Source organism: Suhomyces tanzawaensis, assembly GCF_001661415.1.
Source record: "Suhomyces tanzawaensis NRRL Y-17324 unplaced genomic scaffold CANTAscaffold_2, whole genome shotgun sequence".
In the NCBI taxonomy this organism is placed as follows: Eukaryota; Fungi; Ascomycota; class Pichiomycetes; order Serinales; family Debaryomycetaceae; genus Suhomyces; species Suhomyces tanzawaensis.
The window spans coordinates 412,752-440,704 of NW_017963637.1; the positions used below are offsets into that span (position 1 = coordinate 412,752).

Sequence of the window (27,953 nt, forward strand, 5' to 3'; positions counted from 1 at the left end):
GCCAAATCAAATGTAAGCATCACCCTTTTTGAACTTTAAAGTAGAAGTCCGTAACACGAGTGGTCGAATCTGCTGAATGTTCTATCTGATTATCGACAGCTCTCGTTCCTTTCATTTGCCACACTACTGATTAACCACTCAAATGTTCTAATTTCAACTTGCTTCCACTGCAGATCCCAACAATAGGCAGGGATCTCTTGAAAGAACCCTTACTAAAAATTCAAAGAACCCTGACGTAGTTCGAGAAGGCTCACAAACAATTCTTTACTCGAGCCCCAGAACACTAGGATGCAGACTGTAAACGAGTTTAGGGTAAGAATAGTCCGTGATTTCTAATTTATTGTTTTCCCAGCGAATGTATCTGCATCGAGAATATTTAGTAGTTCTACTCGCCTTAACAGCCTTTTGAGGATTTTCAAAATTTTCGTAAAACCTTTGAAAAATACCAAAATAAAACATAATCACTACAACGGATATTAATTTATGAATCGAAGCAATAAGCATAATCATGCATGTAAACCAGGAAGACTGAGTAGCATTATCGCAAATTAGACATTACTTGATTTTGCAATTCCGCTTTCGTGGCAGCAGTAGCTAGAATAACTCCTGTGCTACAATACAGACCAATTGAGCCAGCTCGTATGTTTCACCTTCTGCTATTTATAAAGGATAATTACTCAGGTATTAATAATAGCTTCCCCAATATAGTACTCCCGAAATAACCACCCCAGGTCTCGATCTGAGGGTATCTTCAGATGGACGTCACGTGCACCAAACCCACCAGCCAGCACAACAGTTGTTTCCATCATGCCCAAGAGATCAGCCAAATCCGTGTCGTTCCAGGCGAACGAGCCGCCCCAAGACGGCCGTCCCGACGACGACAGCGCCTCGGCAAAGTCCAGGCAGGCGGCTCCCGCCATCAAACACCCGCTTGTCACCGTCCCCGTCCACAACCTCTTGGTGTTGGCAGGCATGGTGGCGTACGGATTGACCTCCGACATCAGGACGGTGTTGCTCAAGGGATTGTTTACACTTGTACCGCTCCAGGTTCTCTACGACCTCGTGTTGTTGAACGCCATTGGCACGCCCAAACTGACCAACGTGCCGTTGTTGGTTGCCAGCGCACTTTTGATCACTGTCGTGTTGAGCGTGCCAGTATTCGTGGTATTGTTGGTGTTTGGGGCGCCATTGGCGTCCCACCTCCCTGAGACCATGTTGCTCTCGCTCCACTTGGCGGTGCTCGTGTTCAACCCGCTCTTGGTGGTGTTCAAGATCGACCTTCACGCGTTTACAGCCATTTTCAAGGTGACCCAGGTGTACCGTTTGATTTTCAGCAACCTGGTGCTTGCCTCCAGCTTCATGGCCATCGTGGGCACCTGGATGGGTGTGATTCCCATCCCGCTCGACTGGGACAGGCCCTGGCAACAATGGCCCGTGACCTTGTTGTTTGGAGCCTATTTAGGCACCACGGGGGGCGGGTTGCTCAGCTTGGCTGTGAGGCCCCCCCGCAACTAATTGGGGCCAGTCAACAGCAAGTCTGGACTCTTAGCTTATTAATATACACATGAGCCAATAGGACGTGGCTACCCATCCACCGTTGCCGTGTATCTGGCGTGCGAAACTCCGAAGGGCCCCACAAAGCCGCCGATCTGGTCTGGCCAGCATTTGCTGACAGTTGCGGTGGTGGCGACACCATGGCGGCTAGTGGGGCAGGAACTATAAATGGGGGTGGATCCCGCCACTTTTCACCACTATCTTATTCATACTCGTCACCATGTCCGGAAACTTCCCCACCTCCATCAACCCTAAGTACATCCCTTACACCAACGCCAACAGCGAGGTGACCGCGTGCGCCAACCCTATCGAATTGAACCTCGCCAAGGAGTTTGCAGGCAACAAGGTGGTTATCACCGCCGTGCCTGGTGCCTTCACCCCCACCTGTACCGAGCAACACATTCCAGACTACTTGGCCCACTTGAAGGAGTTCAAGGCCAAGGGTGTGTCCAGAATCATTGTGTTGTCCGCCAACGACCCCTTCGTGCTTGCCGCCTGGGGCAAGGCATTGGGCTACAAGGAAGAGGAGAACTACGTGGTTTTCGCCACCGACCCATTGGCCCAGATCTCCAAGCAGTTGGGTGACGAGTACACCGCCGACTTGTCCTCTGCCGGCTTCGGCTTCAGAACCAACAGATGGGCTGCCATTGTTGACGATGGTGAAATCGCCTTCTTGCAGAACGAAGAAGGTTTGGGCTTCTCCGAGATCTCCAAGTCCGAGACTCTCTTGGAAAGACTCTAATTGACTGTATAGTGACAAAATTGCATTTTGACGTATCTGATGTAGAGTCGGTCAAGGTGATTGGCTGCGCTGCATTTTTCACGCTAGTTCCACCGATCTCCGTCCGGAGAAACAGCCAATGGGTTTAGCTCCGACAATTTCGGTGAGCAAGATTATTTTGTGGGGCACAGGTGGTGCGTATCGAAAATCGATTTTCTCAACAATTCCAGCGAGCAAAATTCATTCTGTGGGGCCAATTGGAGAGTATTGATGATGGGTTCGAATGATGTGATTTGAACTATTTAAGAGTGTTGGTGACTTCTATACTGAAATATTAGGAATTATTAAATATTATATATGTAGTGCAACTATCTGGAGGTTTGTTCCCTAGAGTGGTCTAGATTAGCTCACAAAGTTGACCCTACTAAGAGTTGACGATATCTAGATGGACTAGTCCTTCTCGATTCATTCGTTATGATAAAACCGTCATTCTCTTTACTTGTCGAGTATGGAATGAAGACCCTGCCGATCTACGTAATGACCATAAAAGGTAATACTAAAGGGTAACCCTGGATGGAAAGTGATTATGCTAACTAGTATGCATTGTGCTAGTGATTCATTGATGGGAGATTGAGCTTGATGGTGAATAGCATCTACTGCGTTCACTTCGTGCCAATGGGCTTCTGCTGTACTAATTTGGACTAGAGACCTAAAGTATTGTAATATGGATTTTTTAGTGTGTCTATTTGATATGATCACAGCTTATTTGAATGGAGATTTATATATTGATATAACCACATTATGAAATATTCACATAAGCCCAATTCAGTGGGTATCAACGACACGAAGTGTACATTGATTACATTCTCTTACTACTCCTGATACCCCTATTTCTTTAGAACCTCTAAACAATTATTTATTTGCTTTCGTACATTCTTCCCGACTAGATCGGCCACAATCGATTCAGATGGGTAACCCAAATAATTTATAATGTACATAAAACGCTGAACAGGAACTTATCAGAGAAAACAGCGATGTAGAGGAATAATGAGACTGGAGCTAAATTGAGCACCCGGTATCTGTGGAATATAATTACCACACTAATATGAAAATTGCATGCTACAAGGAACAAGTCGGACGACAAATATCGCAGAATCAGGGAGGAGCAAATCTCTAATCTTTTTAAATCAGTAGCTACTGTAAGAATCAGAATTGAACATCAGTAACTCAATAATATAGTTCAAACCATTGAGTATCACTAGAGTAAATTTGCTTACTTTTTAACCTATTGAGCATGATCAATCACTTAGGAGTATCATTAGTCTCTTGAAGACTACTAACTTATTAAAGTGCAATCACTATCTCTTTTAAAATAGTCCAATTAACATTAACTTCACTAGTGCAGACTACGAATAATTTGTTCACGAAAGTCTACCCAACTGAACATCGCTTAGAGATCTTACCTTCATAGTCCCCGAAGAGTTCAATCGAGCATCGCCCAAGTGTCTTCCTTTCAGTCACTGAAGGTGTTTCGCTTATTCGCAAAGTCCAATCTTTTCTTATTGTATCAGTGCATTTCGCATCATCAAATGTTTTCCATTTGCACCTAGACGCGTACTTCACCACCATGGCCGGCTTCCCTCGTCTCCCATTGGTCCATGGCGACACTGACGATGATGCATCCATCCATCTCCACCGACAGATTGGTCCCTCCAGACCTCTTCGAAGGCTGGTGCCAACTGACGAAAAGATACTCGAGATAGCTCACGACGAGTCGGTGGATGACTTGGACACAAACAACATCAACCACTACTACGAGCTCTACAGAAAGAACGGATTGAACTTCCTCGAGCTGGACGAGTCTTCTGACGACAGCTACAGCCCTGATTCCGGCTCTGACACCTACAACGAAAGCGATGACGAAGACGGCTACGACCATGACGCCAGCGATGGCGAAGAACGCATCCACGAGGACGAAAAGGAACGTTTCCGGCTGGGAGTGCCCGAAGAACCCCAGCAGCAGCCTGCTGAGGAGCACACTACAGATGAGCCCCCTACGCACAATAAAGGGTCCTCTGATACCCTTCTCGGCCAGGATTGGAGAGGGATCACCTTGTTGGTGTTCATATTGGCATACTTAATCAGCCTATTAAGACAAAGCGCAGTGAGTCAGCCGTTGGGCCCAGCGTGGACGTCCCGGCTCAACAAGGTGGACCGTGCGTTGGACCAGTTGTCAGACATCACCAGCGGGTTGTCGACGAGACAGGACTTCCTTGATGCCAACCACGAGAGCTTGGCCAAAAATCTCAACACGAGGTTCGAATCGTTGAACCAGAAGTTCCATGCGGTGGAAAAATCGCTACTTGGCGACAACCAGCAGTTCCAGCACCTTGCGCACGAGTTCGAGACGTTGAAGACGTCCATCAACTCCACCGTGAACCACGACAGGCTCGATGCCATCAACGCCAAGCTTGCGGTCTTCGACGGCTTGTCCAGCACCGTGGAGTCGCTCCAGGCCCATCTCCTCGATCAGTTGGTGGCGTCGCTCCCCCAGCATGTGCCAGTCTACATCAAAGACAGAAAGATCCACTTTCTTCCGGAGTTCCACAAATACTTGTACAATTTTGTCGACACCTACACCAGCAACAAAACCGGCCACTCTCCCTCCAGCAACCCGTCGTGGGCCCTGTTCCTCGAGTCCAACCAAGCCTCGTTGGATGCCTACATTGAGACCAGGGCCGGGGGGCTCAACCTCCAGCAAATTTCAAAGGACAAGTTGGAGCAAATTCTCCGCCAGAAATTCGAGCAAAACAACAAGTACATTTTTGGCAAGATAAACGAGGTGATTGACGACCTCACAGCGGTTGATCATGCCCACAACACCACCACTGGTGCCCGTTTCAGCAGTGCCTCCAACACAATTCTTTTGAATAATTTGCTCGAAACGTTCGCCAAGGGCGCCATCAAGGTCAATTATGCAGATTACGGACTAGGAGCACGCATTCTAGGGTTTCTTACCAAATCGGGCGCACGAGCACCCACTTCCAGCAAGTCGTTGGGAAGACGGATATTTTTTGGATGGTACGACTATTTGTCCGGAGCTTCTGGTGGGCTAGTGGGTCGGAGCCCAGGCGTGTGGAAATACAACGCCAACAACGTGCTATTGGACAATGGCCAGGGGTGGCAGTGTGAGTCGAATCGGTGCACGCTCGGTGTCCGCATGTTCAGTCCGGTGATATTGACCGATATTGTGCTTGCTAATCCTGTCAATGCAGAGGGCGACAGTGTGTCTGCGCCGCGGGTGGTGGCAGTGTGGGTGAAGCCTCGCAATGCAGCCCACGCAACCCAGTTGCGCGAGCATCTCCAGCGGTACCAGCTTGACGCAGACACCACCAACAACCGGTACTTGGAAAAGTTCGTCAAGGTCAAGGAGACCCGTGTCAACCACCCCCAGGCAATCACCCACATCCGCATGCCTGTGAGTATGGTCAACCTCCGTATCCCTGTGCGAGACATCTACCTCGAGCTCCTGTCGCCCATTAACACGGAGACGGGGCTCACCAGCTTCAAGGCGTACGGAATCACCGAATTGAACGCATACAGACACAGCACCCATTTCGATGCCCTTTTGGACAAACTCCAGACACAACCGGAGGACGAAGAGGCGGCAGCCGCAGCTCACCCCCAAATCGTGATCGACGACAGTTGGGACGACTTGGTTTTGGGCGACGACCCCGTGTTGTAGCGGCGCCCGCAGCGTCTGCATTTACCAAGCTGCCATCTGGGATCTGGGGCTGCATGTGCAAGCACCAAGACCACCTGTGCATCTGCGGACACCACCACACCACCACCACCACCACAACCAAAACACCCTGCAGGCGGGTTCTGTAACAATAATAGGTATTAATAAACACAACAGCCAAGACCGGTGTAGACTCGCAAACAGCTTGGGATGCTCGCAGACCCCATAGGAGTGGTGTCCGTGGCGTGCATTGACCCAGGGCAACCTGTTTGCACCCCTCTGGTTGCAATTCGCGGCACATTCTCGCGTGGCTTACGCGCGTGAGTCTAGGCTTAGCACTGGTAGCGAAAAAATACCTCCTTACAGGAACAATTAGCGTTGGGTGCAGCGCGCGCGAAGGAGCGAACATTGCAGCCACCAGCGCGGTTTCAGACAATTGCAACTACAGACAAATGATTACCTAGTAAGTTTATTACTAACCCGAAAAACAATATGAACAAAACGAACATACATAGTAGAAATTAAAATAACCGTTCGAACAACTTTACCGTGCAAGTATAAGTTCTTTAAATTATAGTAGAAAAATTAGCCTCTGGGATATCCTCAAGATGCAGTAGCTAGACCGTTTAGAGCAAAGCCAAAGCACCGATCAAACCAGCAGCGAAAGCTGGAGCGACAGCGTTAGCACCGTTAGCGGTGGTGACAGCTGGGGCTTCGGTTCTTGGGTTGGCAGAAGAAGAAGCTGGGGCTGGAGCTGGAGCTTCCTTGGATGGAGCTGGAGCTGGAGCTGGGGCTTCCTTAGATGGAGCTGGAGCTGGAGCTTCCTTGGATGGAGCTGGGGCTGGAGCTGGAGCTTCCTTGGATGGAGCTGGAGCTGGAGCTGGGGCTTCCTTGGATGGAGCTGGAGCTGGAGCTTCCTTGGTTGGAGCTGGGCCTGGAGCTGGAGCTTCAGTAGATGGAAGTGGGCAGTAGGTGGTGTAGACAGTGTTGTTTTCAGTGACAGTGGTGACACCAGTGGTTTGTGGGACTTCAGTACACTTGTTGTCAGCACAAGAAGTGATGGTGATCACGGTGTGCTTGATGTCGGTTTCAGTCTTGGTACCGTGCTCGTGCTCGTGGTCCTTGGAAGGAGCTGGAGCTGGAGCTTGGGTAGATGGAAGTGGGCAGTAGGTGGTGTAAACGGTTTCGTTTTCAGTAACAGTGGTAAGACCAGTGGTTTGAGGGATCTCAGAACACTTGTTGTCGGAACAAGAAGTGATGGTGACAACAGTGGTCTGGATGTCAGTGTGGGTGGAAGTACCGTTACTGTACAAAGCAGCAGACATAGCGGAACCAGCAGAAGCGGTCAATAAAACGGCGGAGGAGAACTTCATTGTGATTAGCGAGTGGAAATGTGTTGATGAGAAGAGACGAATGGTGGAGCGGGGCCATCCTTTTATAGTTTTTTCATGGAGTCTGTCGGGAGCAAAATTGCAAAATCTTCTAAGAATAGTTTGTTTACCTCCACTGGTTGCGAGGCCAGGCCAGGGTTCAGGTACGTTAGCGGCGGCCCACCTGCGGGATTCCCCAGTTGAGTAAAAAATATGTAACTGTGCAGGAAGCGCTGGCCCCCTTCACCAGCCTGCTCGTTCCACATTCTTCCTGGCGGCGAGCTTACGAACGGATGTGTCTGTCTCGAGGAGTGGGTGTCGGTGGCAGTCGAGGTTATTGCAGAGAATTGCAGCTGCACCGGGTGGGGCCATCCACCGTGGGACCTACTCCGCAACATTGGCCCCTGGTGGCATTGTGCCCATCCACAATAGCAACCGACAATAGGCCCTAGTTACTATCTGCCGGGGGAACGGTTGGATCAAGGCGCACGACGCAGTCACGGGCCAGTGACTCAGGTTTGGTAGCGGTGGTAGCTGGTATGCGGGCACCACCTGGGTGTGGTTGCACAAAACCTTAACCACCAGTTCCCAATTTGATCAAATGTGTGAGTACCAGATAGGTGTGCTGGAAGCCCAGACCGGCATTGGTGGTGGGCATGCCCATCCACACGCATGGTGTGTCTGCATGGTCCCCCACGCACAGAACATGCGGTTGCTGAAGTGCCAGTGGATGCAATCAATTCTATTGATAGGTCGGCTTCGGCCGCCGAGCCTCCCGTCAGGACAATTTCCGCTCTCCTCCAGACAACCAGGCTTCATAACACTTGAAATCTGTCTATTTACCCAGCTCTTTTCTTTTTTTGTCCTCCTTTTCGCTTGCGGTAGTGTAATGATGCATTCCAAAATTTAATATTTTTGCAGTTTGTTGGCAAACACACCTGACTAGATGCTAATTATTACTTCTATTTTCGCGCACTGCCTATAATTTTGGTGAACATTCTGTCGGCCCCTATTGTTGGGAGGACTAGCACGATCGGGTTAGTGGGAAGCCTATTGAGGCAATGCCCCGACCAGAAATGTTGCTCCCACATTTGCGGATTGTGCACAAGTGGGGCTGCAATTGTGTCTCCATCTCTGATAGGCTCAACCCACCGCTCCACCACCATCACGAACCATGGCCCAAAAGTCGAAAATGTCATATGCCGGCTTTCCATGGTGTTCCACCTCTGTCATGCACTGCGGGCCACCCCTGTGCAAATTCGGGATTTTGCTCGCCCCCTTCCATGACATGTCGCGGACTGACTGCGTCACGGCCGCGTCAATTTTGCTCGCTAACTCATCGCGCTGGCGGCGCCTGAAAAATACCCCACGCAATGCAAGGAGTCGTTGCCTACAGATAAGCCATCCGTGCAAACGTTGCAACCGCGGCCGAACCACGCTATCCAGGAACCCGCGAGGGGAGCCTCCTTTCGTCTGTTGTTTTTATCCATATTCTGACATTGTCTGACATTTGTCGAGACGGTCCAGCACCGGTCTCATGTTCTCGTGTAGAAACTAACTTCACGGCGACATCACACGCTAATTTCTTGCGTCCACCGTCCCCGCTGTAACATCGGGATATGGGTTATGCAGACACTTGTCAGGTGCACCAGATGTAATTGAGTTTCCATGCGAAATACGAATGGTATGCCTGACACGGAAATAGCAACGTGGTTTCAATAGTTTGGCGATCTTGTAAATGGCGTTGCAAATGAACTCGTCTCTCGGGCTTCCGATCACAATTACAGCATTATTACTAATTTCGATCAAGTTTTTCTGTTGCAACTTTCTGTCGCTTTTCTGTCGATTTTCTGTCGATTTTCTGCGATTTATCAACTCTACACTCTGGTGAATTCTACATCAGCTCGCCATTTGAATTACAATTTGATACTCCATACCACGTCGAATGCTACACCGCATTATCATAATTTTAGACGATTTATTCATTTTAAACACTTTTATCATTTTTATCATTTTTCGCAACTACTTTGTTTTCTCGCCTAATCTAATCAATCATTGCACCAACTATCACTTCAAGTAAGCCTTGAATGTGCCAATCTCAAATGCTCCGAGTTTGAAGTCGACCTTGTTGTCGACCACCTTGAGCTCTGCACCAAGATTGGGGTCATTCTCGTCCTCCAACGCATTGGTCTTGAAAACCTTGTCAACCTTCAACAATTTCAGGTCAAATTCCAAAGTGCCCTTGTTTACACCACCCAAGGAATCGTAGACACGGAAAACCAAGGACTTCTGTTTGGACTCAGATTCGAACGCCTCGTACTGGTTCACGTCGGCGTCGTTTTCTCCCCTCTTGATGTGGGAGAGAACCAACCCCGACCCCGCATTCTTCAACTGCACTGCGTTCAACAATCCCGAAACCTTCTTAGACGAGTCAGCCACGATCTTGTCCAACTTGTAGTTGAAATTGTACCCCAACTTGACGGTGTCTGGACCCAACGAGCCTGCGTGTGGATACAAGGCGTACTCGAAGTCCTGGTCGCCCATGTCGGCCTGGTCATCCGGAGCCTTTGCACTTCTCAACAACGACAATCTGATCAAGTTTCCGTGGATGGCTCCTCCGTACTTGGAGTTGTTCAAGACAGAAACACCATAATTGCTTTCACTCAAGTCCATGAATTTGTGGTGTGCCACCTCGAATTTGGCCACGTCCCAACTGGTGTTGAAGTGGGTAGGTCTCTGGGTGATGCCGAACTGGGTCTCGTAGCTGGCCTGCTGGGCACTGTGGATGGTGGTGGGAAATTGCACCTTCAAGAACTTGTAGGTTTCGTGCCATTTGACATGGCTCTTGAACTTGACAAAGTTATTCTGGACAATGTCGTGGGCTTCAGTCAAACCCTGGATAGAGATAACTGTCTCGATCGACGATCTCAGCGAGATTTCGTGCTTCACCAACAACGATGCCTCGAGCTTGGTGTTGGTCAAGATGGACACAGATCCGTTTTCCACAAAGCTGAACTTGTTCAACGAGTACAACTCTGTGTCCCAGGCAGGGAAGTTCAAGGGTTCATCGTCAAACAAGAGGAACTGGTTTCCTCCAACGTGCTTGGTGTCGTTCTTGTTAGTCTGCTTGGTGGCTGTGGTGTCGATAACCTCTCTGTCGTTGACAATATCGTACAACGAGGTGATCACACCGTTCTTGGAGATAGTGGCACGGAGCAAGTTGTTGGACAACACGTATCCATCGTCGTTTTCCTTTACAGAGGCAGGATAAGCGATGGAATCGGGTGCGTTGAGCTTAGTCTGGCCGTTCTCCGAAGTGACAGACACCAAGAGCGTGTTTTCAGCGTTGGAAACACTCAATGAATCCTTTTGCAACGCTGAAAACAACTGGGGGTGTTCTTGACGAGAAACTTGCAACAACTCGTTTCTGGCCCAAGGCAAGGTGTTGACAAAGTGCCAGTCGTGGACCTTTGTTTTCTTGCCGTCGCCAAGATGCTCCAAAGCGTCGTCGAGCAACTGGTTGGTTTTCTTCAAGTTCTTGGTCAACATGGGCAATACCTCCTCGTAGTACACCATACCGATACAACTGCCAGGAATAACGTCGTGGAACTGGCACAAGCACAAGTCCTCCCAGAGCGCTTGGATCTCGGCTGCTGGGTACTTGTAGCTGGGGTCGGTGGCTGAAATCAATCCTGCAACCAACTCCAAGTCGTGGAGCTTGATTTCGCCAAACCTGACCAACTTTTTGGTTTTGGCCTGGGTGGTGTAGGTGCCTCTGTGGAACTCCAAGTAGATTTCACCCACCCAGGTGGGCAAATCGGCTCCCTGGTTGGAGTGATCCAAGATGTGCTCGTAGAAGTCGTCCACAGTGGTGTTCAAGTGCACAGATGGAATGGCACCCGTGGTGTTGGCCAAGCCTCTACATCTTCTGATCTTCTCTATCATCTCCTCGGATGGACCTCCACCTCCATCTCCGTGGCCGTACAACAACAAGCCCGCAGGCACGTCCTCCAAGTTCTTGTGCTGTTGGGACGATCTAACCACGTCGCCAAAGTGGGCGGCTGCCGTGTAGGTGTTGGCTGGCGGCATGTGGACCAACACCTGCGAGCCGTCAAGCGCCTTCCAGTTGAAGGTCGACAATGGGAAGCTGTTGATGTTGTTCCACGACAACTTTTGGGTCAAGAAACGGGTAATGCCCACCTGCTGGCAGATCTGGGGGATCTGCGACGAGTACCCAAAGGTGTCAGGCAACCAGAACACGTTGGAGTAGAAGCCGAACTCGCTGTACTGGAACCTCTGGCCGAGCAAGAACTGGCGGATCAACGACTCACCGTTGGGGAGGTTGGTGTCGTTTTCGACCCACGAGCCGCCCACGGGAATAAATTGATTTGTTGCAAATTTGTCCTTTACCTTAGAAAAGATTTCTGGATGGTACTGCTTCAACCACTTGAATTGCTGCATCTGCGACGCCACGAACACGTAGTCGGGATACTGGTCGGCTAACTTGATCTGGGTGGTCCAGGACCTGACGATTTTCCGTTTGGTCTCCGCAAAGGGCCACTCCCACGCCGTATCAATGTGACAGTTTCCGATGGCAAACACGTCGACACGCTTTGTTTTGGCGTTGGGATACTCGTCAAACACGTCTTCCGAGTTGAACTTGTCGCCCAAGAGCTTTTCAGCCAACTTCCGTCCTTTTTTGACACTGGCCACGTCGTCAGGATCAAATACGTCCATGATCTCGTTACACACCTCACGGGCCTGGTGCTTCTGCCACGAGTTGCCTGGCAACTCACGAGCAGCATCGCCTAGGATCCAGAAGTCCCAGTACAAGCGTCTGGCGTCCAAGTTGGGCAACACCAAATGGGCTCTGTTCAAGCGGAAATAACGGTTGGGATCGGGAGATCCTTCGGCTCCATTACCAAACATACCGTTGCACGCCACCTCGATGTAGAAGAGCTGGCTTCCAGCCTTCAAGTACTCGTGGGGAATCTTGAACAACGTCCGTTCGCCTCCACCAGTGAAAGCCTGCAAAGGCAAGCCTTTTTTGTCATAAATCAAGGCCTCGGAGCTCGAGTCCCAGTCGATCTCGACCCAGCCATCCTTGAGCCAGCTCTCGGGGATGTCGATGTGGAACTTGACCCAGAACGTCTTCCACGAGGGTCCGAAGTTGTATCCCAAGCCAATGTCGTCCCACTGGACGTTGTCGAAGTCAATGTCCTTGAAAAGTGGCCTCTGGGTGACTCCCTCCTTGTCGGGAACCCGCCAGGACTTCAAGTCTCCGATCTCAACCCGTTCTTTGTCGTAGAACTTGGGAAGATTCAACTGGTGGTACTGGCCTCCAGTGTCCGTGAACTGGCGCAATCTTTGCTCAAAAAGGTGCTGCACAGGCTTGAAGTTGGGTTGGTGGTTGTATCGCTCGTATTCTGCCGGATTGACCATGGTTGATGGATGAAAACAGAATATGGACTGGTTTTATACCCCAGCAACAGTATGGGGGTTAAGGGGGAAGCTGGGGAAAACTGTCTGCAGGAGATGCCGCAGGAAGTGCAGTGCAGGACGCTGGTGTCATTACCCTTCCGCATTGGGGGCAGCGATCGGGGGGAGGAATGGGGCGGCTCCAGCTATTGGGCGGTGCTGGGTGTGCCCTGGTGGCGCCCGTGGGTAACCACTGCAGTGCTTGAATTGCGCCGGGGGGGAGAGCTCCAATAGTACTGGAGGAGTACTTGTGTGTCTGACGTGGGTCTGCATGGGTGCACATATAGACAAGCTGCTGCGGCCTATCAGACACGCAGTGGAAGTCTAGAAAGGAGATGCTGGGGTCAACACCCCATCCAACACACTTCTAGTGGGGGATATTGCTGCTCCCCAAAGAGCCTACATGGCGTACGTGCCTCACTATCTCCTGCCATTGGTACTCGATTACTACGCCACCATCTGACCATTGTGCAGTACCCCAAACTACTGCCAATCTGGCCATTCTGCAATACATCAAACTCGCCCCCAAACTGTAAGACCTACGTCAACCACGCTGTCAGACACACATGCGTCAGACAGTGTGCTTCACTACAACCATTGCCTAGACACTCGTAAACTAAACGTATATTCTTCAGGGTGGTTCACCCTTATATCCTCCTGGGACGTCCTAATATTTAGCTGATAGAAGAGGGTTCATAGATAAGGAATATGCTACAGAACATCGATAATCACGGGTTCTGATGGATCATTGCTGATGGATGTTCCACAGAGTCTGACGACTCATTGCTTGTGGATCATTGCTGGATCGATCATAATCTCCCTACTGCTGGATCTTGACCTCCTTGTCCTCTTCGATGGCTAAAACATGCTCGTTGCCCTGGATGGTGTTGGTGTGGACTTCCGGGAACTTGGCAGCAAAGCCCTTGATCAAGCTGAACTTGGAAGTGACATCGCCTCCCAACTCGTGGATCTTCTGTTGGAGGGCAGACACGTCAGCGTCGCTGGCGGTGTCCTTGAAGGTGACGATGTAGGACTTGAGGCTGGACATTCTGGTGGGGTGAGATCTAAAGGACGAGGCGAACAAAACAAGCAGAACAATGGCTAAGACGGCAAATAACACTGGCTTACTCAACATAAATTTACCAGTCAGCAACCACTGGCGTCTTTATAGTCGGTCAGGGGCTAGCACCGATTTGCCACTGATGATGGCAAGGCACCGCCTGCCCGATCCGGCAATATTGCCTGTTTGGGCCATCCTCGCGCCAGCACCTCAGTTGCGGCTGCCACCAGCGATTGGGACAGCCAAACCTATCCAGTCTGGCGCTACACCATGGGCTACTTCGACAGCATTGAGCGTTTCTTGGGCAGGCTCCGTCGCAGGGGCTTCTTCTTGTACACTGCGTTCATCGTGGCTTCCACGGCCTACTTGATGTACTCGGTGTCCAACTTGCCGCCAGTTCCTCCGCCACCGAAGAGAGTGAAGGACAAGAAGCGCAAGAGCCGCAAGAACTCGCAGGCAGGCCAGGAAGAACGGCACAAGACTCGCCAGAGCTCACTGGACGCCATTCAGGCAGAGCAGGCACCTCCAGCACAGTCTGGGCATCCTGTGGATACCTGGACCAAGCGCGAGTTGTACCGCTACTTGACCAACGAGAACGTGTACCCTGAAATCAACGAGGACTTGGAGGTGGTCAGGCGAAAGGCTACAGAGGTGTACGAGCGCAAGCGCCAGCAGGCAGACGAGCTCAAGGCACAAGCTAACGCCCAGGGAGAACAGGCTACGTTAGCGCGCGAAGCAGCCGTGGCGGCAGAACGAGAGGCCTCGTTGGCTCAGGCAGCGTTCGCAGCCAGTTTTGGCGCTCCAGGGGAGTCATTGGGCTAAGCTTGGAGTGTGGCGAGGCCTCCACAGTGCTGCCAGCCCGCCATGGTTCTCAGTGGGCTATTCTGGTCTGAGTGTGGGTGTGGCACTTCGTGATCGCCCAGGGTAACCCTCAAGGTGTGAGAGTCAATTTTTTTACCCAGGCGGTTTTTAATTTGCTCTAGCGATATATATACCCCGGAATCCGCAACGAGCCAGTACTGACAGATGTAGGAGGCTACTACAGACAGTAATAGTGACAGATGTACTGACAGTGACCATGCAGACACCATGCACAGAACAGTGACAGGCAGTGACAGATAGTCTCAGACAGATGCAGACAACATGCAGACTGATAACAGACAGTGACAGTGGGCGAGACTCCATACAGTCCGTGATCCACCCACAACTGCTCACGGGACACCCCACACCACCAGCAATCTCCCTGGGTTACCCGCCCACCATAGTTACCCGGCCGCCCGCCGGCCCGGGGTCTGGCTCAGGCACTGTGATTACTGCACGTGACACCCCAACACCTGGCTGGGCCAGCAACCCGCTTATAAATGGCCTCCTTGTTTTGCTCCTTTCCCCATAAGCAACTATTCAAAATGGTCAAAGCTGGTAAGTACCACCAATTGGGTCTACAGCGCTGCAGTGGCAGCACTCTCAATGGCTGAGAATGCCCTGGAGTGCCTTTTTCACCAGTTGAAATGGCCCAGAATGGGACCAGGCCGCAATTGAGCAATCCAAGCAGCCATCAAACAGCCATCAAACAGCCCAAACAGCCCAAGCTGCATCAATTGAGTAGCCTATCTGCCATCCATCAAGTACTAACCGCCAGTCGCTGTTTTAAGAGGAGATTCCAAGGTTTCTGGTGTCGTCACCTTCTCGCAAGAAAAGGAGTCTGACCCCACCACTATCTCGTGGGAAATCAGTGGAAACGACCCCAACGCCTTGAGAGGGTTCCACATCCACACCTTTGGTGACAACACCAACGGTTGTACCTCTGCCGGTCCCCACTTCAACCCATTCTCCAAGGAGCACGGTGCCCCAGAAGACGAAAACAGACACGTTGGTGACATGGGCAACATCTCCACCGACTCCACCGGTCTTGCCAAGGGCTCCAAGCAGGACTCCTTGATCAAGTTGATCGGAACCCACTCCATTCTCGGCAGAACCGTGGTTGTCCACGAAGGTACTGACGATTACGGTAAGGGAGGTTTCGAGGACTCCAAGGCCACTGGTCACGCTGGTGGCAGACCAGCCTGTGGTGTCATTGGTCTTACCCAGTAATTAAGTATTAATATGACGAGACGAGTTGAGTACCATTGTAGAAGGTCCAGGATGATGAGCGATGGAATGAGTAACGAATTTCACTCAGGGACCAAAGAGGAATTATCACGACTGCAACATCTCGAGGTTGAAGTAACACTGTTTTTAGGTCATAGTACAATCCCACCAAATTGATTGACTGGAAGCTCCTCCAATGCCCCGAAATAACAGGAATACGGTCAAGATAAACATGGAAAATTACTATGAGATGAAGTAGAACACTTTGGACAAGTTCACGACTAGACCTTCGAGTTTCTGTTATCTGATTGATGCCGCCTTAAGCCGTGTCCCAAAGGGTCCCGAGGATGGAAGTCCCGAGGCTTAGCATGGAATACCCAGGAAAGTCTCGAGATAGAAGTCCTGACAGTCAAAGGTCCCGAGGCTGGAATTGAAAGAAGCTATCTGATTCAATAAACTGAATCACAGGCATTATATAACAGTGAAACATCTTTCACTAGAGAAGCCTGGAGGTTTACCGTGGAATGCCCAGTAGCCACTATTGAATCTACCTGCGTAACGATGAAATCTGCCCTGAATCGGAGCACTACAAACTCAATAACTGCAATGCAAGGAGAAATCTGTTATGGGGAAGTCCCCTGAAAATACTGCCATGTCAATGATCTGCCCCTAAATGCAGATCTTCAATAATTGCATCAATTAGTCAACTGTAGCTTCCTGCAATCGTGCACTAACGGTGAGAAATAAGTCAATTTATGCCAAGACCGCCCCTAGAGACCTAAAGGCGTCAATTAAATAGGTCAACTACTTGCAGTCGCTTCCTGCGATTGCGGTACTGGTGTCAATCAGTTAGATAAGTTGAAAAATCGTTAAATGTGCCGTACCCAATGGCCAATTAGCAAATACGTCAAATGCCGTGGCCCTGCAATCGTACCCTTATTGAAATAGTCCATCGGCCCTAGCTCCCGACATAGACTGAAAATCATGGCCCCGCTATTGTTCCATCCACTGGTGCCGTGTATCACTAGCACTGGCACGTGGAGCCACTCGTGGGTAATAACTGTCAGATCGTCAATACCACGTTTGACATCAATAAGTACCTGCTGCAGAGAGCCGTCACTGCACGGCTCAGCGCACTAATAGGCTCCTTTCACGCGCTAATAGGCTTCACTCACACGTCACTTAATCTTATCCGGAATATGAACCCGTGGGCGAGATAACAATTGCAGCCATATATAACCGCGCCTAGCGCCAGAATAGGCTGCAACGCCACCATGTTGAAGACCCTCTTGGCCATCGCTGCCACTGTCGCCTCCACCAAGGCTGTCTCTACCACCCTTACTGAGTGTACCACCTACACCACCACCGAAGTAGCCACCTATACCACCGCCTACTATGTGGTGAACGAGGTGCCTGCCTCCCAGGCCGACCAGGTCCACGCCTACCCTGTCGGCAGCTGTGACGCCTTCTTCAAGAGTCCCTACGACGCTTTCTCGTGCCAGAACACCACTGCCATTCCCGACGCCTACTCGTGCTGTTTCGAGACCTCGGGAATCTTGATGCAAACCCAGTTCTGGGACTTCGACCAGAAGTTGTTGGCCATCGCCAAGTCCAACGACACTGCCTTGATTGAACAGGCAGAACGCGAGTACACAGTTAGCGACCCTGTGCAGAACTCGTTCACCATCCACGGCTTGTGGAACGACTTCTGTAATGGAAGTTACCCTACCAACTGTAACCCTCCATTGGAGTTTGCCGACACCGAAAACCTCACCCAGATCATCCGTGACGAGTTCAACCAGCCTGAGCTCTACGAATATATGATCAAGTACTGGGTGAATAACGAGAAGTCCAACGTGCCTAACGGAGGCTCCATTGCGTTGTGGGAGCACGAGTACAACAAACACGGAACCTGTATGAACACCTTGCTTCCTAGCTGTTTCCCAGGTACCTACTCCAGACACGAGAATGCCGTCCACTACTTTAGAAAGGTGGTCGAGTTGTTCAAGGATCTTCCCACTTACAACTTCCTTGCTGGCGCCGGTATCTACCCTACCCTCACCAAGCAGTACAAGTTGACTGACATCAAGGACGCCTTGGCTGCGAACCACGACAACAAGCTGGTCTACGTGGGTTGTATCAACGGCACCATCGACGAGATCTGGTACTACCACCACCTCCACGGCAGTGTCTTGACCGGTGACTACAGACCTCTTGATTCCACCGGGAACGATACTTGCCCAGAGCATGTGTGGTATATCCCCAAGCCAGCCCCAGAAAAGTAGGGGAGGCTAAAAAAGAATGAATCCTTTTCATTTGAAAAAAGTTAAGCCTGGATATAGTCTGTACCATATGATGTATAGGAGAACATTATAGAAAGAGCTCAACCATGCTGGAAGCTGCAACTGACTTAATAAACTCAATCGAAAAATAGATAGCGAGCTAAGATAAACCAAATATGATAAAATAACTTAAAAATGGCACAAACAGCCAAACAAATAGATATTCTTTTGAATACGAGCATCCGTCCAAACCAATACAAATGTCCGATATGGAAAGTATGGTCCAGAACAGCAACGATTTACTTTTTGCAATTCAAATCCAAAAATGTAAAAAAGGACTCTAGATGAGGAAATCTCTAGTTTGTATGATTGAGCCAAGAGTTGAATGAACCGTGGAAAAATTTGAGTAAACCTCGGGTGTACAATGCAATAGAATACTTTACAGAGAGTACCCATCCAGGAAGTAAAGTTCGACAAAAAAGATGATCCACGGTCCGAAGGATCTCATAACTATTGTAGACTAAAATAACTTGAACTACTTTAATTTATTGAAAAGTAAAATTAGGCTTCTGAGGGCAAACCCATCACTACTCACTGTCGATGAAGGATCCAAAGCCTAACTGTGACTTACTAAGGGGGTTAAATGAAATGAAGGACTAATAAATGAGACGGGAAAATTGTTGAGTAGAGCCAAGAGCAGAATAATCAAGAACAATCCACAGTAATATTGTTCCCACTATACCTTCTAAAATAACAAACGAGATGAATCAAAAGTACTGAGACAAATGTCGAGGAAAACAAGACCAATGCTGACATAGGGTCCACCACGAATTCAACAATCAAGCAGTACTATGGCTTCACTAAAAATTGTACGATGTTACCTAGGTAGTAAAAAGCGAATTGTACGAGCTCAATACCGAATAATTGGAAATCCCACTAGAACAGCCTCAATTCCAGTGCCAAAACACCCCTCCCATTAGCCTCACAGGGGCACTCCCTTCAAATACGAACTACGGCTTCCGAATTAAATAGAAGTAACTGTTAGCAGCCCTCCCGCTGGCTCAGGTCCCGCTGCTCCACAGATGCACCCACCCGCCCGTGTTCCGAAAATATCTTGGAAATAGCTTGCAGTAGTAAATTCACCAATACGAAGAAACACTCTAGCACCACCAAAATTAGGTCCTTCACCTACCCTTCACCCACCACCGTTGATATACATCCCCGTGCCCACACAAGCATTCTTACTTCTTCCCACTCCTCCTCCCCCCGTCCAATCACCTTGCCAGCCATCGCTGTCCCCACATACTTTGTGCCCGCACCAGATGTATGCAATTAGCGGGATTGTCCCGCTGCGCCTTACTGGGCCGGCACAGCGACACGCACTGCCAGCCAGATAAACCCACCTCCACTGATAGCTCTGCTAAACACCCTGGCCAGGCCAGTAGCGCTTCTAGACACATCTAGCACCATGTAAGAAGCTCCCCTCACTGTAGTACACAAATCCCCTCGCTATCTCCCCTGTAGCAGCCTCGTGGGACCCTGGCTCGCCGTGCCCCCGCAGCGTGCCCTGGCACGGCACTAGCTGGCACAGATCACCAAGCTTCCGCAACGACAACTCCGGTATTTCTGATCTCCTTCAACACCATCGCTACGGCCCCCACGATGTCGGACCAACCGCCTACGTCCACGCCGCCCACGCCGCCCAACGCATCACCATCATTGCTGGTGCCCAGCACGCCAGCAACCAGGCGAAAGCGTGGTCTTTCGTTGAGATCACAGCTCTTCAACAAGACCATCTTGGGCCAGGTTTTGGACCCTTCACCAGCCGCTGCTAGCGAGCTGCCGTCAGAAGGCACGTCCTCGTCCCGAAGAAACACAGTGTCGTTCTCTCCCGAGCTCGAGACCCCCATAGAAATGCATACCATGGTTCCTCCCCAGATCCATGTGGAAGAACCTCCTGAAGGAGACGTGTCGCCCGCTGTCAAACATTACGATCCCTACAACGTGCTCAACTCCAACTTAAGCCAGTCTACCACCCACTTGTCGACGGTGTCGTCCGCCAATGAGACGATGTCTTTGGTGTCAAAACGAGAACGAGCAGCCATGAAGAGGTACAACACTCACAATAAGCTCCTCCGCGCAGTGTTGGAGCTCAAGAACAAGATATTGGGCCAAAAAGTGCTTCCCGCCACCGAAAGTGGCAGAGTGATCCCGTTAAGTACCAATCACCACGACGTGAATCGGTATTTTCTGGACGAATACTACGATCCAGGCAAAAAAGCGTTGATTGACGAGCGTACAAGTGCTCCCTACGTGAGTAATCTCATTGTGTCGTCGAAGTACACCTACTACTCGTTTTTGCCAAAACAGTTGAAGGCCCAGTTCTCCAAAATAGCCAACTGCTATTTCATGGTCATCGCTATCATGCAGATGATTCCTGGCTGGTCTACCACTGGCCACTACACAACAATTATTCCATTGTTGATATTCATGTCCATCTCCATCGCTAGAGAAGGGTTCGATGACCTCAAGAGACACGGTCATGACAAAGAAGAAAATAACAAGAAAACCCACGTCATCAAGGAGGACGAAGAATTCACAACATATGATGTACATTCAATGGCCACGGTGGTAACCGAGACCATGTCGTTCTCTGGCCAGAGCTATTTGGGATCGACTGATAACGAATCCAAAAGAATCAATCCCAACATATCGGCCAGTTCGTCCCTTTCCGATATCGAAGACAATAACTTCACGAATTCCGATTTGATGAAGAGGTATAATTTAAAGGAGTATACCACCAAATGGAGCGATGTAAAGGTCGGAAATATCATTAGAATCAACGAAAATGAATGGGTTCCTGCCGATGTGTTGCTATTGACCACAAGTAATCAAGAGACCCAGGAGGCTTTTGTGGAAACTATGGCACTAGACGGAGAAACTAACCTCAAGTCGAAAGTACCACCTAGCCAAATATCCAAAAGAATGGCCTCTGTGCCCGGCTTGAAGTCAACAAAAGCATTATTCACCGTGGAAGATCCAAACTTGGATCTATACAATTTTGAGGGATCGTTTGTTCTTGATGGAGAAACATTTGCATTAGGACCTGAAAACATTGTTTACAGAGGTAGTATTCTCAGAAACACCAAATCTGTATTGGCTTTAGTTGTCTTTACCGGCGAGGAAACTAAGACCAGAATGAATAACCTCAAAAACCCGAGAACCAAAGCTCCAAAATTACAAAAGAATATCAACTACATTGTCATATTCATGGTATTTGTAGTGGCATTCTTATCAGCATTTTCCACAATGGCACAAAGATTACAGTTCAAAAATAATAGAGACAAAGCATGGTATTTGTACGATCAAGATGCTGGTGTTGCTGCAACGTTCATGGGTTTTATTATCATGTACAACACTTTGATCCCGCTTTCGCTTTATGTCACCATGGAAATCATCAAAGTCATGCAATTGTGCCTCTTACAATTTGATATTGATATGTATCATGTGGAAAGTAACACCCCTGCAGATGCCAAAACAGCCACAATTTTAGAGGAATTGGGCCAAGTTGGATACATCTTTAGTGACAAGACTGGAACCCTTACGGATAACAAAATGATATTCAGGAAGTTCAGTGTCTGTGGTGTTAGTTGGATTCATGATTTAGATATCATTTTGAAAGAGAGAGAAAATCCAAATAGTCAAGTATTCACTCCATTGAATTTGATGCACGCTTCGATATTTGGTTCGAGCTCTCCAAGAAACAGCTCCGATATAAGGGGAAGTTTCGATGGTGCTAGAATAAGCACTTCGTCAATTGCTCGTGAGAGTCTCGAAATTTCTAAGTTGAAATCCCAAACTAGTTGGAAATCTACTGCACAACCTAAGAAGGTTCAGGACTTAGCAAGCTCTCTACAATTGCTTAAGCATATCCAATCACATCCTCAGACGCTTTTTGCTAAGAAGGCCAAATTCTTTCTCATGAGTATTGCATTGTGTAACACATGTTTGCCCAGAAAAGAAACTGCCACGACTTCAGCAAACAATTCCAGCGACTCTTCGTTTTCTTTGACCGACGCTCCAGATAAGGAAGATGATGGAGCCATTGACTATCAAGCTGCTTCTCCTGATGAACTTGCTTTAGTTCAGGCTGCGAGAGATTTGGGTTTTGTGGTTTATGATAGACTTCACAAAAAGTTAACTATTAAGACTTATCCAGAAGGATTTGAAGGCGAACCCCACATTGACGAATATGAGATTTTGGAGGTGGTGGAATTTTCTTCTTCCAGAAAAAGAATGTCGGTTGTGGTTAGATTTCCTGACAATAGAATCTGTGTGATTTGTAAAGGTGCCGATAACATTATTCTTGAGAAATTAAAGAATCATGATTTGGCAAGAGCCAAAGCTAAGGAAATTGCCCTAAATTCGGCCGATAGAAAGACAATGGAAGCAGACATTGTTTTACAGTCTCGTTTCTCACATGACTTACAATCAAAGAAATCACTCAGCTCCTTACGCCAGAGTCTTGGTGGCCGTCCAAGTTTGGATCGTATTGGTTCCATCGACAATGCATTACTGAACAGAGACGACGATGAAATTGCGTCCATAGCTTCTAAAGCAAGGAAATCGTTGCATATTCAGCAAGCGAAGAGATATAGTTTGGACTCGCCAGCCAGAGAGGGTTCTGCGGACAGAAACACGGAGAACCTTTTCGTTCCAAGTGACAAATTATTGGTTAACGAGGAATTCGTGATCGAGAAAACCTTAGAACATATTGAAGAGTTTTCTACAGAAGGTTTGAGAACATTGTTGTACGCCTTCAAATGGCTCGATAAGACTGAGTATGAAAACTGGTCAAGAGAGTATGGAAATGCAAAGACTTCCTTGGTCGACAGATTGAACAAAGTTGAAGAAATTGGTGGTCGCATTGAAAACGGATTCGAATTGGTGGGAGCAACAGCTATTGAAGATAAGTTACAGGAGGGTGTCAGTGAAGCTATCGAGAAGTTGAGGAGGGCTGGTATTAAGATGTGGATGCTTACAGGTGATAAACGAGAAACCGCGATCAATATTGGATACTCCTGTAGGTTGATCAAAGACTATTCCACAGTGGTGGTACTATCTAACGATGAAGGTACGGACGTGTTGATGGACCGTATTACTTCAGCCAGTCAGGAAATTCAATCAGGCAGAGTCGCCCACTCAGTGTTGGTAATAGATGGCTCTACGTTGACAGATGTGGAAAAAGACCCGACCTTGTTGAGTTTATTCTTGGATTTGTGTGTCCAAGTCGACTCTACGATATGTTGTCGTGCTACTCCTTCACAAAAGGCAAGTATGGTGAGTGCCGTGAGACGATTGAACAAAAAAGCCGTTACTCTCGCTATTGGAGATGGTGCCAACGACATCGCAATGATTCAAAGTGCAGATATAGGTGTTGGTATTACAGGGAAGGAGGGTCTCCAGGCAGCAAGATCTGCGGACTATGCCATCGCACAATTCAGATTTCTTCTCAAATTACTCCTTGTGAATGGGCGTTACAACTATATCAGGACCTCTAAGTTCGTCTTGTGCACATTCTACAAGGAATTATTGTTTTATTTGACACAATGTGTCTACCAAAGAAATACCTTGTTCTCGGGTTCGTCAATGTACGAAAGTTGGTCCTTGTCAATGTTCAATACATTATTTACTTCTCTTCCAGTATTATGTGTGGGAATGTTCGACAAGGATTTGAAACCAGCAACGTTATTGGCAGTTCCCGAGCTATACAGTAAGGGTAGATTGTACCAAGCATTTAATTTGAAGATCTTTCTTTCATGGATGGCATTGGCAACCTTTCAGAGTATTGGGTTGTCTTTCTTAGCATATCAGATCTGGGGATATACAGCTCTACCAGACAATACTACCTTCCCCTTAGGAACTATGCTCTTCACAGTCTTGACCATTATTATTAATGCAAAGTGTGAGTTCATTGAAATGCAGAATAGACAATGGTTTGCCTTTGCAGCTTTCATTATATCTGTCGGTGGTTATGCTCTTTGGAATGCATTAATTATGTCCTTGTACAGAGCAAAAGATGCTACAATTTTTTATGTTGCTTATGGCTTAGTTACCTGGGGGCAGGATCAGAGTTGGTGGGCTTCTGTTTTGGTGTTGACAACATTGGCTCTCTTGTTTGACATCATAATTAAAGTTTTCAAGTTTATATTCAAACCCAACGATGATGAGATTTTCCGGGTTTTTGAACAGGATGTTGAAATGAGAAAGTTCTTTGAACTTAGGGCATATTCTGAGCTTTATCAAGGTTGGACTTTCCCTAAAGACCCTTCAACATTTAGAACAGGAGTTGTTCGTTTGTTCAATAAGATTACCACACATGTTGGCATTTCGAAGAACATCGAATTGCCGAAAGTCAAGGAAATCCAAGAGGTTATGGAGCAGCAAAGTGCAATCAACAGAAAGCGTGCCGGAACAAATCCTACAGCTCACGAGCTTCCGCCTAGTGGTGATGGAGAAGCAGTTTCAGGTGTCGATTTCGACGAGTCTTTGGACGATGACGGATATGAGACCTTGCCGAGTGGAAAGAGAGTTAAAATTAAGATGAGGAACAAGTCTTGGAAGTTAGCAGATATCTTAAAGAGGAAGAATAGTTCGAATGATATGGTTGATGAGGATATCGATGCAATTATCGACGAAAGGTTGACAAGTTTGCGGAATGAAGAAGAGGGTATCCGTCATGATACACACAAGTAATCATGCGGGACTACATATTGATCAAGATCGTCAAAAAGGCTGTTAGAAATCAGTCACATCTAACAAGAATAAATTTTGTTTACAGGCAAAAAGCAAGATTATAAGAGTCACGAAGTCTGAAAGTTCCTTTCCACATACACAAGGAAGACTCGTGCATTAGCATAGCATATATGTCCCAAAAATGTATTATCTATAAGAAATTATGTAAAGCCCAGCTTACAATGTAGTAAATTTTAGATTCCTCAACCCACACGAGTTCTGTTTGTCATATTAAGATCATGTTCCAATCCTAATACAACGCTTCTCAAATTCTTACTCTTTGAGTTTTGGATCAACCAATCTTCGAAAGAAACCCTGCATGCTTTTAATTCGAGCAGCAACGACTTTTTGTGGCTGTCGTCCTTGTAAGGATTCAAAAGCAATTCGAAGAGTGGTATCCATAATTCGAGTTGCCAGTATCTTTTAAGATTGTTCTCGAGTTTGACACTGCCTTTCTCCTTTTTGATCTTTATGTAATTTCCGAACAACATACTATGTATAATGCTTGCCAACCCATAATAATCTGCTTCATAGCACCAAGACTTGTTCTCGTTCATTTGAGGGCAGTCTTGTTCATCAGTTTTCCAGTTGCTAACGAAATGGGTATTAGGAGGAAATAATGTGAGATCTATCGCTCTCCCGAAATCAATAAGAGTAATGCTTTTCTTAGACCACGTACTTATAGTTTCTGCACTATACGTTTCACTCAATTCATCACTTTCTGTGAAATTGATCATACAGTTGTCAGCCTTCAAATCGCCATGGAGTATTCCAATATTATGTAAAGTTTCAACTGCCTTCAACAATTCAATGGTTAAGAGGATACATAGCACCTCTTCTAGAGTCAGCCCCTTGTTCTTGTAATGATTGATGATGTCCAAGACTGTACCTTGTGAATGAAAATCTATTATCAAATAGCTCTCATCTTTGAAATGGTATAAGGAATCGGGCTTCACTATAAGTGATGAGATCGTCTTGTCTTGTCCAATTAATCGGCGATAAACTTGGTTGAGGATATAAAATTCCCATTCCGAAGCAGGCGATTCCACTTTTAATGCTTTCAATTCTCCAGTTCTTCCCATTTCAATCAAGTATACGTATCCATAACCTCCCTTCCCTAATTCTAGCCTTAAACAATAAATCTCATCACCACAAAAATCGATCATGGCACTTTGAGAACCTTTGGAAATTGATTTAGTATGTTTGTTGGTGATCTCCTTGAAAAGCTGCATTTTAGAAATGGTTCTATCACTGAAATTATTGTAGCCTGGATATACGAGCAAAGGAATTGACAACGCAGATAGCAATTGTGCTCTCAACGAAAGGTCCACAGCGTTTACTACTTGGGGAAATTCATCAGTTGATGGTCGCTCAACGAAGGGAGAGCTATGGTTACTTTCTTTATCAGTAGGAGGAGTTTCAATTGATTCCAATTGAGGAATTGGTTGGTTATGGATCGTTTCCGTTACGAATCCTTCATAATTTGTAGTTGTGACTTCATCCTCCCTGACACTCTCGTCATCTGAGTTGAGGTTCTGAGCAGCATCATTGAACATGTTAATGACCTCATTATTGGCCATTCTCGAGAACATGGTTATGGTTGGTGACTGAGGTCTATCATGTTTTATTGTTGAGTCATCCTCGTCCCTTAATGGGACGACAACTGTGTGTGTATGGTTTGATTCATTTGCACCACTACCAACTGTTCTCTTTCTAGATGAGCGTCTTTGCATGGCTAGAATTTCTTCCAAGCAAAATTCTTCATTTATGCTCGGGTACAACAAATCAACATTCAACCATACCTTTTCAGTACGCTTTCCAGGAACATTAATGATGGTGTGTACACTTCCGTCTGATGCTGTTTCTGTTTTTTGGCATGCTTTGGGCTCATCTTGGGGCGCGGTTGCGGATGGGTCTCGATAGACATGAAATTTTGTAGATGAGCCGGAAGAAGAGCTTTGCCTCTCAAGAGGCACCTTTTGCTTGATGATCTCGCCTGACCACGGTTTTGGTTGGATGGAATTTTCTTTTATTCTGGATTTAATAGTGCCAAGTTCGTTGGAGTCCGACGACCCGTTGAATATGGAGTGTAGAATGCTTTGATTGGGGCCAGATTCGTCTTGGAACACTTTCAACTTGGGTTTCTTTCGCGTGGACTCATCTTTGTCGATGGTAGCGACGGCATCGCCTCGTTTCAACGCCAACGCGTTTCTTATTGCAGGTACTGCTTCATGAGAGGGAGCACCTTCCACTCGCTGCTTGAATCTGTGGAATGAGCGCTCCAAGCGGACGATGGGACGAGCATTATTCTCGATGCCCAACTCGTAGATGTTGCGAGCATCTGCTTCTTTTCCATTCAACTCCAAGTAGTTGGCAAACTCCTCGTAATAGAGTGCGAGCTGGCTGCCGATGTCTTTGCGGGCCAAGTACACGAAGATGTCTCGTGGAGCATCTGAGTAGTTGGTGTACTCGAGCCACACCTTGAGGTAGCGAGGGTCGTTCTTGTAGTGGGCAACATCACGGAAGCATGAGGTGCACCGTTCGAGGAGGTTCAAGAGTCCACTGTCGCTGTTGTTTCCCTGGGGATAGTTGGTGTGCGTCCACTGGATATAGTCCACATACACCTGGAGCGGGTCGTCCAACTCGTCTGTGTTGCGCAACTCATCTTCGAAGGCTTCTCTGTCCTTTCGGAGGTTATCTTTGAATTGGAGGAGAGATCGCGACGACTGCTTAACGCTGGCGGCGAGTTTGCTGGCAAAATGGCCTCCGGGAAGAGGTACGATGTTCTCCTTGGCGCTCTCGAGGAGCGACGCGTCAGAGACACCCTTGTGCATGGTTCTAGCGTGTGGAAGTGGATGTAAAC

At 48.0% G+C, this 27,953-nt stretch overlaps 12 protein-coding genes across 12 annotated transcripts; 7 read left to right on the top strand and 5 right to left on the bottom strand.

Annotated features, from left to right (window-relative positions):
* Window positions 1-75: 75 nt before the first annotated feature.
* On the bottom strand, window positions 76-478 carry CANTADRAFT_25082 (uncharacterized protein). The gene has a single exon (XM_020207318.1). It carries the CDS (start codon window positions 457-459, stop codon window positions 265-267), a length of 195 nt encoding a protein of 64 aa, XP_020065740.1. The 5' UTR covers window positions 460-478; the 3' UTR covers window positions 76-264.
* A 434-nt stretch (window positions 479-912) lies between these two features.
* CANTADRAFT_37310 (mannose-ethanolamine phosphotransferase) lies at window positions 913-1,482 on the top strand (the record flags this gene model as incomplete). The annotated part of the gene is made up of 1 exon (XM_020208714.1): window positions 913-1,482. A coding segment is annotated over one exon (570 nt), but the record flags the coding sequence as incomplete, so codon positions are not given.
* A 286-nt stretch (window positions 1,483-1,768) lies between these two features.
* Window positions 1,769-2,296, top strand: AHP1 (thioredoxin peroxidase; the record flags this gene model as incomplete). The annotated part of the gene is made up of 1 exon (XM_020209536.1): window positions 1,769-2,296. A coding segment is annotated over one exon (528 nt), but the record flags the coding sequence as incomplete, so codon positions are not given.
* Window positions 2,297-3,902: 1,606 nt separating this feature from the next.
* On the top strand, window positions 3,903-6,020 carry CANTADRAFT_88551 (uncharacterized protein; the record flags this gene model as incomplete). The annotated part of the gene is made up of 1 exon (XM_020211469.1): window positions 3,903-6,020. The coding sequence occupies one exon, from the start codon at window positions 3,903-3,905 to the stop codon at window positions 6,018-6,020; it is 2,118 nt and encodes a 705-aa protein (XP_020065743.1).
* Window positions 6,021-6,246: 226 nt separating this feature from the next.
* Window positions 6,247-7,689, bottom strand: CANTADRAFT_165050 (uncharacterized protein). Its single transcript, XM_020206344.1, has 2 exons — window positions 6,789-7,689; window positions 6,247-6,531 (listed from the first exon to the last, which is right to left on the bottom strand). The coding sequence occupies exons 1-2, from the start codon at window positions 7,388-7,390 to the stop codon at window positions 6,474-6,476; spliced, it is 660 nt and encodes a 219-aa protein (XP_020065744.1). The 5' UTR covers window positions 7,391-7,689; the 3' UTR covers window positions 6,247-6,473.
* Window positions 7,690-9,454: 1,765 nt separating this feature from the next.
* Window positions 9,455-12,829, bottom strand: AMS1 (alpha-mannosidase; the record flags this gene model as incomplete). Its single annotated transcript, XM_020209570.1, has 1 exon — window positions 9,455-12,829. The coding sequence occupies one exon, from the start codon at window positions 12,827-12,829 to the stop codon at window positions 9,455-9,457; it is 3,375 nt and encodes a 1,124-aa protein (XP_020065745.1).
* Window positions 12,830-13,685: 856 nt separating this feature from the next.
* On the bottom strand, window positions 13,686-13,913 carry CANTADRAFT_47615 (uncharacterized protein; the record flags this gene model as incomplete). The annotated part of the gene is made up of 1 exon (XM_020209478.1): window positions 13,686-13,913. One exon carries the CDS (start codon window positions 13,911-13,913, stop codon window positions 13,686-13,688), a length of 228 nt encoding a protein of 75 aa, XP_020065746.1.
* Window positions 13,914-14,195: 282 nt separating this feature from the next.
* Window positions 14,196-14,747, top strand: CANTADRAFT_20202 (uncharacterized protein; the record flags this gene model as incomplete). Its single annotated transcript, XM_020206532.1, has 1 exon — window positions 14,196-14,747. One exon carries the CDS (start codon window positions 14,196-14,198, stop codon window positions 14,745-14,747), a length of 552 nt encoding a protein of 183 aa, XP_020065747.1.
* A 584-nt stretch (window positions 14,748-15,331) lies between these two features.
* SOD1 (superoxide dismutase) lies at window positions 15,332-16,016 on the top strand (the record flags this gene model as incomplete). The annotated part of the gene is made up of 2 exons (XM_020206533.1): window positions 15,332-15,344; window positions 15,565-16,016. The coding sequence occupies 2 exons, from the start codon at window positions 15,332-15,334 to the stop codon at window positions 16,014-16,016; spliced, it is 465 nt and encodes a 154-aa protein (XP_020065748.1).
* Window positions 16,017-17,392: 1,376 nt separating this feature from the next.
* On the top strand, window positions 17,393-18,280 carry RBT7 (Rbt7p; the record flags this gene model as incomplete). Its single annotated transcript, XM_020208615.1, has 1 exon — window positions 17,393-18,280. A coding segment is annotated over one exon (888 nt), but the record flags the coding sequence as incomplete, so codon positions are not given.
* Window positions 18,281-19,596: 1,316 nt separating this feature from the next.
* Window positions 19,597-25,232, top strand: CANTADRAFT_25087 (aminophospholipid-translocating P4-type ATPase). Its single transcript, XM_020207320.1, has one exon. The coding sequence runs from the start codon at window positions 19,958-19,960 to the stop codon at window positions 25,049-25,051; it is 5,094 nt and encodes a 1,697-aa protein (XP_020065750.1). The 5' UTR covers window positions 19,597-19,957; the 3' UTR covers window positions 25,052-25,232.
* Window positions 25,228-27,929, bottom strand: BUB1 (protein kinase). Its single transcript, XM_020207321.1, has one exon. It carries the CDS (start codon window positions 27,922-27,924, stop codon window positions 25,294-25,296), a length of 2,631 nt encoding a protein of 876 aa, XP_020065751.1. The 5' UTR covers window positions 27,925-27,929; the 3' UTR covers window positions 25,228-25,293.
* Window positions 27,930-27,953: the final 24 nt, after the last annotated feature.